This window comes from Balaenoptera acutorostrata, chromosome 20 (assembly GCF_949987535.1).
Source record: "Balaenoptera acutorostrata chromosome 20, mBalAcu1.1, whole genome shotgun sequence".
Taxonomy (NCBI): Eukaryota; Metazoa; Chordata; class Mammalia; order Artiodactyla; family Balaenopteridae; genus Balaenoptera; species Balaenoptera acutorostrata.
In genome coordinates, this window is record NC_080083.1 from 24118104 (window position 1) to 24133033 (window position 14930).

The 14930-nt window shown below is 51.0% G+C and overlaps 1 protein-coding gene and 1 long non-coding RNA gene across 5 annotated transcripts in view; one reads left to right on the forward strand and one right to left on the reverse strand.

The window, feature by feature from the left end:
• The window catches only part of BCAS3 (BCAS3 microtubule associated cell migration factor), a 577971-nt gene that overhangs the window by 552665 nt on the left and 10376 nt on the right, over nucleotides 1-14930 (forward strand). For all 4 annotated transcript variants that reach the window (XM_057536260.1, XM_007190268.2, XM_057536261.1 and 1 more), the window contains one exon: nucleotides 1500-1667. In XM_057536260.1, the coding sequence (XP_057392243.1) occupies nucleotides 1500-1667 (168 nt within the window). The remainder of the gene's footprint in view (nucleotides 1-1499; nucleotides 1668-14930) is intronic.
• Nucleotides 1-14930, reverse strand: part of LOC103016752 (uncharacterized) — a 42597-nt gene that overhangs the window by 10566 nt on the left and 17101 nt on the right. The gene's annotated exons all lie outside the window — the stretch shown is intronic.

The following is a 14930-nucleotide window of genomic DNA, read 5'->3' on the forward strand; positions in this document are numbered from 1 at the left end:
TGGTGCACATGTCCTGGGGCAGCTGGGGGACTGTATGTGGTGGAGTAGAATGAGTTCTAGACTGAGCCATCAGAAGATCTGAGTTCTTGAGCCACGCCTGCCACAAACTTGCCGTTGGATCTTGGGACATAACCTTTCTGAGGGGTATAGGTTATAGGATATAGTGACTTAGAATGCTTTTTAAAAAAAAATTTAAGGGCTTCCCTGGTGGCGCAGTGGTTGAGAATCTGCCTGCTAATGCAGGGGACACGGGTTCGAGCCCTGGTCTGGGAAGATCCCACATGCCACGGAGCAGCTGGGCCCGTGAGCCACAATTGCTGAGCCTGCGCGTCTGGAGCCTGTGCCCCGCGACGGGAGGGGCCGCGATAGAGAAAGGCCCGCGCACCGCGATGAAGAGCGGTCCCCGCACCGCGATGAAGAGTGGCCCCCGCTTGCCGCAACTGGAGAAAGCCCTCGCACGAACCGAAGACCCAACACAGCCAAAAATAAATAAATAAATAAATAAATAAATAAATAAGAAAATCCTTAAAAAAAAAAAATAGAACCACGAAATTTAAAAAAAAAAAAAAAAAAAAAAAAAATTTAAGCTATGTAACCCCTTTTAAAAATGAATCTTTAGGTGAAGCCCTATTGCATCAAACAGAGAAAAGTGGGGAGGGGGGTTTGCTTGAACCCAGGAAAGAAGTTTCCTACCCTTGACCTAGATCTTTTTTTTTTTTTTTTAATAATTATTCGTAACTGAGCACCTTAACACACCAACTTTTTTTTTTTTTTTAACTTTGGGTTTGTTTATTTATTTATTTATTTATTTTTGGCGTGTTGGGTCTTCGTTTCTGTGCGTGGGCTTTCTCTAGTTGCGGCAAGTGGGGGCCACTCTTCATCGCGGTGTGCGGGCCTCTCACTGTCGCGGCCTCTCTTGTTGCGGAGCACAAGCTCCAGATGCGCAGGCTCAGTAGTTGTGGCTCACGGGCCTAGCTGCTCAGCGGCATGTGGGATCTTCCCAGACCAGGGCCCGAACCCATGTCCCCTGCATTGGCAGGCAGATTCTCAACCACTGCGCCACCAGGGAAGCCCCTTGACCTAGATCTTGAAGCAGTCCCTGAAGACTTCAGAGAACCCTGTAGGTCCTCCGAAAACAGTTCGGGGGAGTTCCCTGGCGGCCCAGTGGTTAAGACTCTGTGCTTTCACTGCTGAGGGCCCGGTTTTGATCCCTGATGGGGGAACAAGGATCCTACAAGCCATGCAACAATAACAAAAAAGAAAACAGTTCAAAAACCACTAGCCCAACGCCGTGGAGGTCTACACGCTCTGATCTGGTGGCATGAGCTGTCTCGTTCTGCCCTGCACATCCGTGTTTCGTGGTGTTCCCTCCTTCATCCGTCCTGTGGAAGGGCTAAGATGGACCCTGGGCAGGGCGGGGAGTTGGCGGTGGGCAGACATAGAGAACGGCCCGCTCTCTGCAAGGTGACTCAGCGTCAGATGTCCCCTGTGCGCTGCAGGTACCTTCGACCGGAGCGTGACCCTGCTGGAGGTGTGTGGGAGCTGGCCGGAGGGCTTCGGGCTGCGGCACATGGCCTCCATGGAGCACACGGAGGAGGGCCTGCGGGAGCGGCTGGCCGATGCCATGGCCGAGTCACCGAGCCGGGACGTGGTGGGCTCCGGAACAGGTAAAGGTGGCCTCACACTCCTAGCCTGGCTCGGTCGTGAATGTGGCACCTGTGGGTCTGGAGCTTCTCTGGTGGGACAGGGTGTGTGTTTTAACCATCTGTTTCTTTAGTTAGTACTCTGATTGCCATCCATTTTGGAAGCTTCTGATATTGGGAAACCCAGTGTAGAGGGGGGTTCCCAGGGAACCGACCCCTCCTACATGGACTAATGCATGCAAACATGCTGTAGTTACACAATTGTATTGTATAGGCGGCCCCCAGAAGGACACCTTCTCCAGGGGAAGGGACAGCCTCGGTGTCCCTAAGGTTTCAGCAGCCCTTGAGCACTGGACACTGAGGCAGCACACCTTCTTCTGCCCTGCTGCAGGCTTTATAGATTGGAGAGTATCATTGGGCCCTGCCAGCCTGGGAGGGAGCAAGGATGAAGCAGGCAAGGCTGGTGTGATCCCCCAGACAGCTTTTTCTTACGCTGCCTTTTGCCTCTGCACTCTTGTCTCTGAGACGGTCCAGCAACTGGGGCCTGGGGTAGCTTCTCACATCCATAGAGCAGAGACATCCTTAGATGATGGGTAAGCCCTGCCCCGGGCAAGCAGGTGTACACACACACACACACACACACACACACACACACACACACACACACATACGTATGCACTTAGGAAAGGCCACAACCCTTCCATCTTCGCAGAATTACAGTACAGCCTGCCTCTCCTTTTTTCTAAAGTACCCCTTCCTTCTAGACATCTGTGCTGTTAGTGCCAGCTCCAGCCCGGCTTTTATCCCTGAGGAAGACCGCCCCACAGGCCTCTTGCCAGTGTTCTGAGGTCAACAGGAACTTTGTTCGGGGATGGAGCAGATCCTGGCTGCAGGCCTTCTCACTCTTGCTTGCCTGAGTCCTCTCAAGCCTGTTATTCTTTACCATGAACTGCTCCATCCGTGATCCACGTGCCTACCTGAAGAGGGGATTCCAGGGGGGAGAAACTTACAACCCTGGGGCAGGAATCAGGACCAGCAAGATCGAGAGTCAAAGCATTTTTGGCAGGGCTCAAAATGCCTGACATTATTACACAGTCCTAATTTCCTGCGGATCCTCCAGGTCTTTTAGATATTTGGGTTTAGCAGTTAACCTTTTCCCTCTCTTCTTCCCCATCCCATTCAGTTCCTCTGTTCCTACACTAACAGGATAGAGATACATTGCCCTCATCTCTTTCTCCACAGCACTAGCTTCATGCCTGCCCATAGCTCTCGTGTGATAATTGGCAAATGAACAGAATAGATACAAGAGAGGGAGTTGGCTAGAGATGGAGAGGTGCTTTATCTGGCCACAGGAGACAGCCATCTCTGAGGACCGGCCCCCTCCACGCCCCCTTCTTCCCTGGAAAGGAAGACGTGCACCATGGAAGCTGCAACAAGCCATGTCCCACCCCCTCGACTCCCACAAGCACAGACGTGGGCACGCCACCTCTCCACCCCCATTGTAAAGCCAGCCAGCTCGTGAATGGCAGGTCATTATGCCGTTGTTCTCCCACCTGGATCCGGAGATGAGAAGCCGCTCTGCCATTTACAGGGGCTCTAACCCCATTTTGCTTGGAAGCTGGCCGAAGGGAGAAAAGCTTCTCCCTTTCTGAACCTTGCTCGTAGCGCAGCTTTCCCCTACGTCTCTGGGGCCCTGGCCAGCCCCAGCTCACACAAACCAGAGCCCGTGGCACCAAACACACTCCCAAGGAGCCACCCTTCCAGGGGCCAGAGCAGCTCTGGGTCAGCTCTCCTCCCCAGCCGCCTTCCTCAGAAGCCACTTAGAGCACCTCCGTGTCATCCAGCAACAGATTGGAAGTCTTGGAAGGCGCATTCAGGCAGAGTTGGGGAACTTCAGCCTGGCACAGACCATTAGTAACCTGAGCGAAGCTGGCAGCCATTCATCTGCCAGACAGCTGAAGGATTCGGGAGAGTCTTTGTGGCCTTAAGCAGGTTCATGAAATTAAAAAAAAAAAAAAAAAAAAAAAAGGAGAGAGAGAGGAAATTAAAACTGCATGACCCACAGGTCAGAAAATAGGAGACGCCCTTTTTGAGCATAGGGATTTCATTTTCCTCCCCAAACTGTCACCAAATGGGATTCATTCGGTTTTCTTTGACCAGATTAAATCTATCAGTCCATATGTGTGCACACATATATATGTTTTTGTTGTTGCTTTTAAACTCTGCCTCGATTTTTTTTTTTTTGAAAGAAATTTTTTTTTTTTGGTATTTATTATTTATTTATTTATTTATGGCTGTGTTGGGTCTTTGTTGCTGTGTGCAGGCTTTCTCTGGTTGCGGTGAGCGGGGGCTACTCTTCATTGCGGTGCACGGGCTTCTCATTGCAGTGGCTTCTCTTGTTGTGGAGCACGGGCTCTAGGCGCACAGGCTTCAGTAGTTGTGGCTCGTGGGCTCTAAAGCGCAGGCTCAGTAGTTGTGGTGCACGGGCTTAGTTGCTCCGTGGCATGTGGGATCTTCCTGGACCAGGGCTTGAACCCGTGTCCCCTGCATTGGCAGGCGGATTCTTAACCACTGCGCCACCAGGGAAGTCCTCTGCCTCGATTTTAAAGGCCAATAAGTTAAGCAGATATCATGGAAGTTAACCTGTTCCCCTCTGCCTTTGTTGAGAATCAGTTTTCACATTTTGCAACTCCAGATAAAGTATCAGCCTGGTCGTGCAGCCCAGGGCCTTGAAAGGGCAGCCTGACACACCCACAGCGGAGTCAGCTTGCTGCCCAGAGATAGCCAGGCAACGCGGATGAGGATTTCCAACAAGTCACCCTTTGCTCAGAGCAGCCTCTCAGTCCCGCTCTCGCTTTCCACAGCCCGCTCCTCTGGGTGCTCATGGGATAGGGTGACCCAAGCATGTGCCTCTGTTGGTTCCTCCGAGGTACCAGAGATGATCAGTTTCTGTAATGCCTGCAGCAGGCTCTTTGTTTAGTGTAGTACCCGGGGCAGATGCTCCATGACCCCTGACAGCAAAGCCCATTGTATCCATGCTTCACTATTATACAGGTTTACCTAGTGATGTGCTGATAAATGTTTAACAACCGGCTCTCCAAAGGGAAGCAGGAAAGCCCTGATTTATAGCAGTTGGGCATTGCCATAGGACAGAACCTCCCGTTACGGCTAATTTCAAGCTATCAACATGATGTCAGTCACCTGGCAGAATTCCTGACAATGTCGCAGTCAGCCAGCTCCAGCACCCCACTGGTAAGCTGTACCATAGTGCAAAACAACTCCCCCCCAAAGTAAAGCACAACCTTTCAAAACCTTACTATTCGCAGAGTGGTCTGTGAACCGGCAGCGCTGTCTATATCCAGGAGCTGATTAAAAATGCAGAATCTCAGGCCCCACCCAGCCCTACTGAGTCAGCACCTGTGTTTTGACAAGATCTCTATGCACATTAAAGTTTGAGAAGGCCCGTTTTAAAACGTAGTTAACCTGCGAGACGGGTGTTAGCTCTGTCCTCCAGGATGGCTGTGACCAGTTAGTCTAATTGGATCAAAATTAGATTTGCAAGTCCAGCTCAAAAATAACGGACTGAATTGCTTTCTTTCTAATATCCTCACACCTCTTGCCCCCGTTACCTTTCCATTGTCCCCAGTCAGCAAAACAAAATCCAGGTCAAGCCAACTCTGCTCGTACACTTAGGTTGCTGAAGAGAAATCGTAAGTTGTTCAGATCGGTACCTCTACAAACGTACGGTCTCTACTCTCCAGTGAGCCCTGGCAGTCCTTCTGCATTTTCCCAGTGCCCCCTTTTCCGATTCTCAGTTTGCACTCATCTTTTGCAGCAGACCCCAGTGCCTAGAACAGTGTCTGACACACAGAGGATGTGCAGTAACTACTGGGTGAATGGATTCTACATTTAACCTAGGTGTTAGCAGCTCTGCTGCAGCCCCTGCTTTACTGCTGTGGCTTCTGGCCTGTTTTCATTCTCTTAGAGATTCCCCAGATCTCTGGTCCTCTAAGAGTTTGTATTTTATTATTTTTTTTCCATATTATTGCTGTCTATTTGGTATGAATTAGTCTGCGCTTTATTCAGTGTGGTACCTGTGCCCTGTCCACCCAGCATCTTGAAATCAGTCTCTTTCCTTCTTCATGGACACTATGTCAAACTAACCGTTCCCATCAAATCTCTTACTCCACCAGCTTGTCTCTCACCCTCAGAAAATGGTGGTCACCATTTGAGCAATCCCTTGGCCTCCTGCACCCAGACCCTAAACGTCCCTGCAGCAACCTCCCCTCTCCTCCTGTCGAGAGGAGGAGCACTTCCTACCCCCAGCCTGCCCGGCCACAATGCCCATCTCCCCAGAGTCACCACCGAATGTCCATTTCGCCCCAGCGCTGGCCCGGTGAGCCAGGCCCTGTGATCTTGGAGTGATCTCCCTGTAGTTCCTGTTTCACCACACTCTCATGGTTTTTCTTCTGCCTCTGCTACTTCTCCGTCCTTTCCCTGGGCTTGCTTTCTCTGTCGGCCTTCAGTGTATTTCTCCAGGCCCTTTCTTAGCCCTCTTTCCTCACCCTCAGTGCGAATAGGGCCATCCCCTCTGCTTCCGTGGCCTCAATTACTACCCATAAACCAATGATTTCCAAAGATTCTCCAAGTTGGCTTCCTCTCCTGATCTCCAGACCATGTCTTCAGTCACCTGTCAATGTTTCCACATATCCAAAAACTGAACTTCTCTCCCCCCAGCCCTGTCCTTCTCCCGGATTCACCCCCATCTCATCGCGTACAAAGCCCTTCATGACCAGCCGCTGCCCTGTCTGCGGACTCCTCTCTCACTGCTCTGGGCGAGCTCCAGCCAAGCTGAAGTCCCCGGAGGGTCCCTAAGCACACGTGTTCCCTCTGCCTGCCGGGCCTCTGCACAAACTTCTCCTTCTGCCGGGAATGCTGTCTCCTACAGCCCCTCCTCTCTCAGCCCCTCAAAATAACATGACTAATTCCTGCTTAGTAGACATGCCTTTCAATATTGCCTTTTCTAGAAAAATAGGATTTTTTTCGATAAGCAAAACATTTACTTATTCCACTTGTTTTGTGTCTAAGTAAAGGTATAACCTAATACCAAAGAAAATTTCATAAACACCTGGACACATATTAACTTTATTTTCACTTTAACTCTTTCAATCACTATTTAGCTAAACCTTGTCTTTCTTTTTTTGGCTTTCTCCCACACCCAATAGCAAAAGCCCTAGGCCTAATTCACAGGTCCTGACCAGCTGTTTAAAGTATTGACACATCTCTGTTGCAGGCAGCCTCCCTTTGCTGCTGTTGACTCTTAAGAGCTCACTAAGTCAGCAGTCAGGGTCAAGGGGGACTGACTCTTCCCCATGACTGTGGCTTCCTGCCATCCTGGGAACGCTGTTTCATTCTCCTTTAGGATCGCAGCACTAAGGGTAGGAAAGAGGCTCATCCTTTTCTGTCTAGAGTCTCTTTAACAGATTCTGTCCTAGTCCAGAAGCAGCTACTCTTGGGGATCACACTGGGGGCTCAATCTTTACCTCTTACCTTCCATCAGAAATACATTTACTTCCTTGCTCAAATATATAAAACTTTCAGAAAACAATAGTATAGGCAGTACACTCTAGTACTATTTTATTTCATTTTTTTTTAAATTGGGGTACAGTTGCTGTGCAATGCTGTGTTAGTTTCTGCTGTACAATGATGTGAATCAGCTGTATACATTTTTTTTTAATGCAGTCATGACTCACTAAACTGATTTTACAGTACATCGATGAATTGTGATCTACAGTTTGGAAAGCAGTGCTCTAGTTTACTCTGCTAAATCCTCTGAGTTTTCCTGCGTGTATAGTAAATTACTCAGCAGAAAAGGCTGTGAGATTATTTTCAGCTAAAGGTCTTCCAAAGATTTCTGTCAGAAACTACTTTTACTTTTTGAAAGGGCTGTACATTTTTTCCTCCTTAATATGGAAAGCACATTTTGAACAGTATACACAGCTTTTAAATGGTCACAGGAAGGGTTCAATAAGTGAATTAACAAATATCCATTCAATAAATGAATTAACAAATATCAATAAGTAAATTAACAAATATCCATTAACAAAGTCCATTGACTACCTATGTTTTGCAAAAAGATGAACTAAAAGCACTGTTTTTGTGTGTGCGTGCTAATATCTTTCATTTCAGAACTGTGAGAATTAAGATCTCAATAAATGTTAGCTATTGTTCCTGGAGTTGACCAGATGGGCACCCCAAAACAAATAACCCAGTATGTTGGACCCTCTATCCTACCTCTAGGATTAGCTCTTCCAATGGGCCTTGGAACTCCTGCTTGCATCATTGCTGAGGGCTGGGAACATTTTCGTGCTAAGGCTGCATTTCCAGTAGGAGCCGTGTCAGCCCCCTCCCATCTCAGGGTGCCACATGATCACGTGACAGTAATTGCAGGCATGGGGCAGTGAATTAATTCTCTTATCTTTTAGACATCCCTACTCTCAGGCAAGCACTATCATCGAAGCAACTTAGCCAGTCCCTTAGGTACTTTCCTCTGCTTTACCTAGTCGGGCCCTGGATTTTCTCGCCTTCTTCGGTGCCTTTCCAAAATGCTTTCAGGGGCTCCTCTCAGCCACCTCCTCAGTAGGCCCTCACCTTCTCTCCAGGGCCGCTGCAGGCAGACGGGCTCTCTGGAGGTGCCCCTGGGCACGGTGCCTGCCCTCCAGGGAATAAAGCTTTCCCTCTCTCAGCTCACTTTCTTCCTCTCTGAGGCCAAGGGAGAGGGAAGACAGGAGGTGCAGGAAATGTTGGCCTCCTGTTCCCGTGATGTCCTGGCCGCTGTTCCCTGTGCCGAGCGCTTAGGTTGCCTCATTTCCTCCTCTCCTTTGTCCTCACGGCTGCCACCTCCCAAACGGCTTCTACACCTCAGACTCCATGCTAACCATGTGAGCGTCCTACAGTTGTCATACCACCGCCAGGTAGATGTCCCTCTCTGCGATGTACAAAGGAGGAAAAATTAAAGCTTTGAAGTGAAATCATAACTGAAACGTGGGATTAAAAGGAGATATCCAGGGCTTCCCTGGTGGCGCAGTGGTTAAGAATCCTCCGGCCAGTGCAGGGGACACGGGTTCAAGCCATGGTGCAGGAAGATCCCACATGCCGTGGAGCAACTAAACCTGTGCACCGCAACTACTGAGCCTGCGCTCTAGAGCCCACGAGCCACAGCTGCTGAGCCCACGTGCCACAACTACTGAAGCCTGCGTGCTTAGAGCCTGTGCTCCACAACAAGAGAAGCCACCGCAATGAGAAGCCCACACACCGCAACGAAGAGTAGCCCCCGCTCGCCGCAACTAAAGAAAGCCCGTGCACAGCAACGAAGACCCAACGCAGCCAAAAATAAAATAAAATAAATAAATTTATAAAAAAACAAAAAAAGGAGGGCTTCCCTGGTGGCGCAGTGGTTGAGAGTCTGCCTGCCAATGCAGGGGACACGGGTTCGAGCCCTGCTCTGGGAAGATCCCACATGCCGCGGAGCGACTGGGCCCGTGAGCCACAATTACTGAGCCTGCGCGTCTGGAGCCTGTGCTCCGCAACAAGAGAGGCCACGATAGTGAGAGGCACGTGCACCGCGATGAAGAGTGGCCCCCGCCTGCCGCAACTGGAGAAGGCCCTTGCACAGAAACGAAGACCCAACGCAGCCATAAATAAATAAATATTTTTTAAAAAAAAACAAAAACAAAAAAAAAAAAACAAAAAAAGCAGATGTCCAGGAAGAATTTCCAGTTCTTAAGATCCTGTCACCTGGTCTGAGGGGTTTATCAATCACTGCCACATATTATTCCCGAGAAGGGAGACCCAGAAAAGGAAGGCATCCTTACTGTCAGGGCCTCCTCTGCCTGTCCTGTTTCCCTCTTCACAAGAGCCCAGGGCCCACACGTGACACCCTGGGCTCCTTGCTGTGATATTTCAAGTCTCTTACAGGCCTTCCTCACCTTCCCTTCCAGCCTGCTCCCCCACTTCCCTTCCACAGTTGCCCCTTATTCATATTCCATGCAGACACCCTCACCCATCATCCCCAGCACATGCACTGCTGACCTGGCTCTCTTCAGGGGCCTGCTGCCCTCACCCACTGCCAGGTCACCTTTTTAGACCAAGCTCCAATCTCACGTTGTCTGAAGCTTTCTCTGAATTTCTGTATCACCTACTCACTGGACACTTGGCCCTGGGCAGGTAGTACATGTTGCCGTTTCCACTAACTAGCAATGGCGGAATCCCTTCTCCATCCCACTGGGGCAAGGCTCAGCTCTGGTGGTCTCTTGAGCCCCTCCCTCAGCCATACTGTGTGTCTCAGCCCAATTCCGGTTCCTCGGACTGAGTCCGATTCCTCTTTGTTACCTCTAACCACCAGCCTTTCCCTGCCCAGCATCTAGCACTGGGACAAGAGCCAAGCTGAGCCCCAGTTAATGTTTGCTGAATGACTGGATGGGTTTTCGTGGCTCCTGAGAGGTAAATGAAAGCCAGTCAGAGCAATGGAAAGAAGGGTTGTGTTTAAAAGACACACTTGTCAGTTTCTGGCCAGTTCTAGATAGTTTCTCCCTCCTCCTCCTCCTCCTTCCCCTCTCCTCTCCCTCCTCCATCCCTCTCTCCTTTTCCCCTAAGGTTGCTGGAAGCCCCAGGCAAAGGCAGAGCTGTAATGGAAGTTTAGGGCTGAGAAGCTCCTCTGCACATTTCTCAGTGGCCCAAAGTCTTCTTTGAATTCTTTAACCAAAGCACACTGATTCCTGTCTACAAGGAGGAAGTGCCCATGTGACCTCATCAGTGAATCTTCAGAGTCCCCTCTCTAGGTGTTGCCCCACATGGAAGCAGGGATTCCTGTGGAAAACGGACAGGCTTGGACAAGGGGTGGAGAAGGGCCATTGGGCCCCCAGATAAGGGCCCTTCTCTGAAGACATGAACATGGGTAAATGGTTAACGAACGGGAGGATTTCTCTCTGTTCCTCCTCTTCTGCCAGAGAATTCACCTTTAACCATTGACCTTTCTGCGAGGTGTGAGATCTGAACAAAGTTGAACACAGTCATGGATGGTTAAATACCCATCTTTCCCTTCTGCCCCTGCCTCTGCCCCTCTACTGCCTCAGAAGGTGGCCTGAGGTATTTTGACCACCCCCCCAGGTGGGATGTCTGGTGACAGAGGAAAGACAAACAGACACACAGAAAATGAAAGTTGGAAATGGCCCTCTGACCCTTTAGGAATCCAGAGCCTGGGATCTTGAAGCAAAAGAGTCCTGTACGAAGGAAGCCAAGCCATGCCCATCAGATTGAATTTACAGAGGGAGGCGTTTCCGAGTACCCACCCCAGAGTCAGCTGTCTAACCTCTGACATTTGGTGATTGCTTCCTGCCCACTTCTCTTTGAACCCCACCCCTGCCCCCAGGGACCTGCAGGCCCACCACAGAAAGCATTTTAAAATGTCCTGGCAGAATCCCCCAGCACCAGGCTTCCCAGACCTCCCCCGATTCCCCCCACATATGTTTTATTTAGTGTAGCCCGATAGCTTGCAGTCCCACCCCTCTGTGTGCTTAATTGAGTTTGGGGAGAATTGACATCCAGTTGCTTCGTTTGTTCAGGATGATTTTTTCCCTTCTGTGCCTGCGCTCCCTGCCAGGTTGGGGCCAGGGGGCTCATTTTTCTGGCCGGTTCCCATCATCTCCAGTTGGCCAGGACCAGCTTGCCATCTCCACTTTGATGTATGTGACTGGTGTTGGCCTTAGGGGTGGGTTGGGGGGAGGAGCAGGTGGGCCGAGCCTACCAGGGCCGCCACCCCCCCACCCCCGCTTCCGTCCGGACATGGGCCTGGGTCCTTTGGTTTCATACTTTATTCCTCCCCAAGCCACTGGGAGCTGAATCTAAGCATATGGTTCATGCGTTTGAGCACGTCTCCATGAGCCTTCTCTGAGCAGCCCAGCAGCACTGCCAAGCAGCTTGGAACTTAAGGCCTGGTTTCCACATTCATAGAACCCAAGAGGGAGGAAGAAGACCTGAGGGGCTGCGCAAGTGCTGGTGGTAATTCCACATCCTTTCCTGCTCCCATTCCCTTGTAGGGGCGTAGGCAGGACTGGGAGGAGGAACAGAGGGAAGGACAGACCAGCTCAGGCTGGCGAGAAATAGATAAAACCCTGCATGTGCTGTGCCTCGGAACAGACCACGAGCGCTCCCTGCAACGTGCTCAGTGGTCAAACCAGATTTTCATATCTACTCCCTTTGATCTCGGCACCGACTGCTCTCTGAAAGGTCCATGTTGTGATCCTCTTTAAAGAAATATTTTATTTTCAATACGGACACAGCCCTTGACATAGCAGTAAAAACCATCACCCCTGAGAGGCACATGGCTGTGAAGTGTGTTGGTATGTAACTTCCTGTCTTTGCCTACGTGCCGGGCTTCATCCACTGCTCTTTTGGTCCCTCAAGAGGCCCCCCGCCCCTGCCCTGGTGCTCAGGCTTCAGGAGGCATTGGAGTGAGGGCAAGAGGTCGGCTCAGACAGGAGGTACCTTCTGGCAACGGACTGGTTTGGGATGGGGAGTAGCTGCCGTGCTTTCCCCAACAAGAGTTTCTTTGAGAACCTCACTCCCTGCCCCCCACTTTTAAGATGGAAGTCAAATTTTCGGATTCTGCTGTGCAGAGCAGAGAGGTCACTAGGCTCTAATGCATTTACCATTGACTGCCCCTCTTGTAGTGCGTCTATTAGTGAGTAATTTGATTTGTACCTATTCATTTGCAGTCCCTGCAGGAGCCTGGAGCTGGCCCCTAGTATAATTGGTGCTGTCTCTATTTTTACATCATTAGATTAGCCCCGACTCCTGGCCACTTGTTGTCTGCGCTTGTCTGTCCATTTATACAACCTAATGTAACACAAAATTCATTACTGATCACATTACTTTCAACTCTGAAGCCAGCCTTGTGATAAACATTTGGTTAACCCCTTCCTGCCCACAGGGGGGCTGACAGAACAAATGCACTCCCACTCGACAGGCAAATCAATATCGTAATACAGCAAAGTGGAATTGCATTTCTAGATTTGTTATTTCTCCTGGAGGAGCAAATGGAAAGGCTCGTCTGAGCGAGCTGAATTGAATAATGAATAGAGCCCCGGTACCAGCAGCCAGTCTGCGGACAGAGCACAAAGGCAAACCCAGTGTCCGCCCAGCTTTTTCATCTGGACGGGCGGCACCGCAGCAATTAATCGAGACTCGTGACTGTGGGGTCAAGATCATAGGCTGGGACCCTAACAGAGGCAACAGAGACCTTGACCCCGTCACCACTGTCTTAGCTAAGCTTGGCCTAGGACAACTGAACTAAGAACTAGTTCATTTCCTTAAAACCTTCACTGATACACAGGCACCAGCCCTATGGCCTTGGCAGTAATGCCGCCAAGAAATTAAATTAAATCCATTACTAAACTAAAGTTTACCATTTGGAAACAAATATACAAAATTTTTCCTATTTAGAGTCAGGTCAGCAATGTTGGGATTGCTGTGTGCTGTGCCCATCTCCAGGGTGAGCATTCTTTGGTGTGGAAGTGCCACGTGCGCCTAAAAGTGGTCCTAGATCTCAGATAGGGATGTTGGTGAGCAGCCTGGGGGACTCTGGTCCAGGAGCTGGCCAAGAGTCTTAAAGGGACCTGGATTTAATCTAGAAGAGTCTTACCTACCCCCACCCTGGTTATCCCCTCCCCAGCCCCCATTTGTCTCTGGGGAGCATCCACACCCACTCTAAGTCATTAACTTGCAGGACAGTTTGTTTCAAAAAGAATACCACCCCGACTTATTAAGAAACTCTCGTAAAGCCTATACCACAAAGATTAGAAAAATAGACATAGAGGAAGTAGAATGGAACCCATTACCATGAAAGTCATAAATCCCTAAGTAAAAATAAGCCATAAACTGAAGAAACTCAGTTGGGAAGGGAAGCTGGAAAAGGCAGCCTGTCTAGGGGATGTTCTGCTTGAATTCAGGGAAGTCCTGGACAAGAGGCTGGGGAGAGGCACCGAAGCCTCGGGTGAGTGCGCCCTCCTTTCTATTGAGTGGGCCACCCTCCGTCTCACCGAGGCCTGCACCTTGGACGGTGCTGCCCGTTAACCCGTTCGGAGCCCTGCCAGGCCAGAAATGACCAGCAATCCTGTGAGACGTGGAGGTCCCAGGGATTCCTGGAGACGGCTCCCAGGCCGCCCCTGGCCTTCTCCATTCCTCTCCCTCCTCGTCTCCGTGCGTAGTGGCAGGCAGCCTGCCTCGCCCTGCCCTGACTGTGAGAGGCTCCATTTCCCATAGAGGGCTCTAGGGCCAGGCCAGAGGCTCTCGAGTGCATCCTGTTGTGACAAGCTACAGAGAGGGGATCCCTCAGCAGGGTGTGACGAGACACCGCGCGTCTAGGCAGTGGAAGGAGGACACTGGTGTGTCCCCGAGGCGAGCCTGGGTTCGGCAGCCGTGTCCCCAGGGCCGCTCACCTCCCCGCCCCAGCCCAGCCCGCAGTGCACTGACTTGCTCAGTCAAAGCGAGCCTGCTGCTTTGGCCTCAGCTGGCTGTCCTCTCAGGTGGGTAAGTGGGACAGTGCGGGAGAGGGCGCGGCACGGACCCCAGCCCCATCAGCTCTAGAAAACAGATCAGAGCACAGGCCTTAACTGTACAGAACGGGACAGATCAGTGGCAGGGAGGAGATTGGGTCAGCCCATGGAATGAGAGATGATGGTGATTTCTTAACCTTGATGGAGGGGGGAAAGCCACATCTTACCAAACTCTTCCGCTGCATCGGAGAGAATTTAATTACATTTGGACATTTGAATGAGAACCAGATGTGGCTCGAGCCCATCAGGCCAGCCGTGTTCAAGGAGCAGCATCTCTCCTGTGGTCCACGGGCCCCTGCGCTGTCTCACAGCCCCGGAGGGCGGCTCGGGAAGACCCCGCCCGGGAGCTCGGTGGGGTCTTCCGAGCTTCAAGGCTGGACTTCAGGAGGCAGGAAGGTCGAGGCTGGCTGCCGGACACCTGGTTCCCTAGGACAGTTTCCAAGCTCTGTGTCCTCCCCAGAGCCATGCTGAGTGGGCATGTTCGCAGGGCCCCATATGCAGACGCACACAAAGGAGGCCCGTCCAGCACCTGGCTGGGCGTCCTCTACCGCCACGCTGCCCCCCTGCATCTACCTCAGATTGCATCTGCCTCAGCTCTGCCCCCCGTGTTGTGCTGCTGGCCTGGAGCTAGAGGGGGCATTTTGGGTCCTCCTGGGTGAGGACCGCTTCTCCA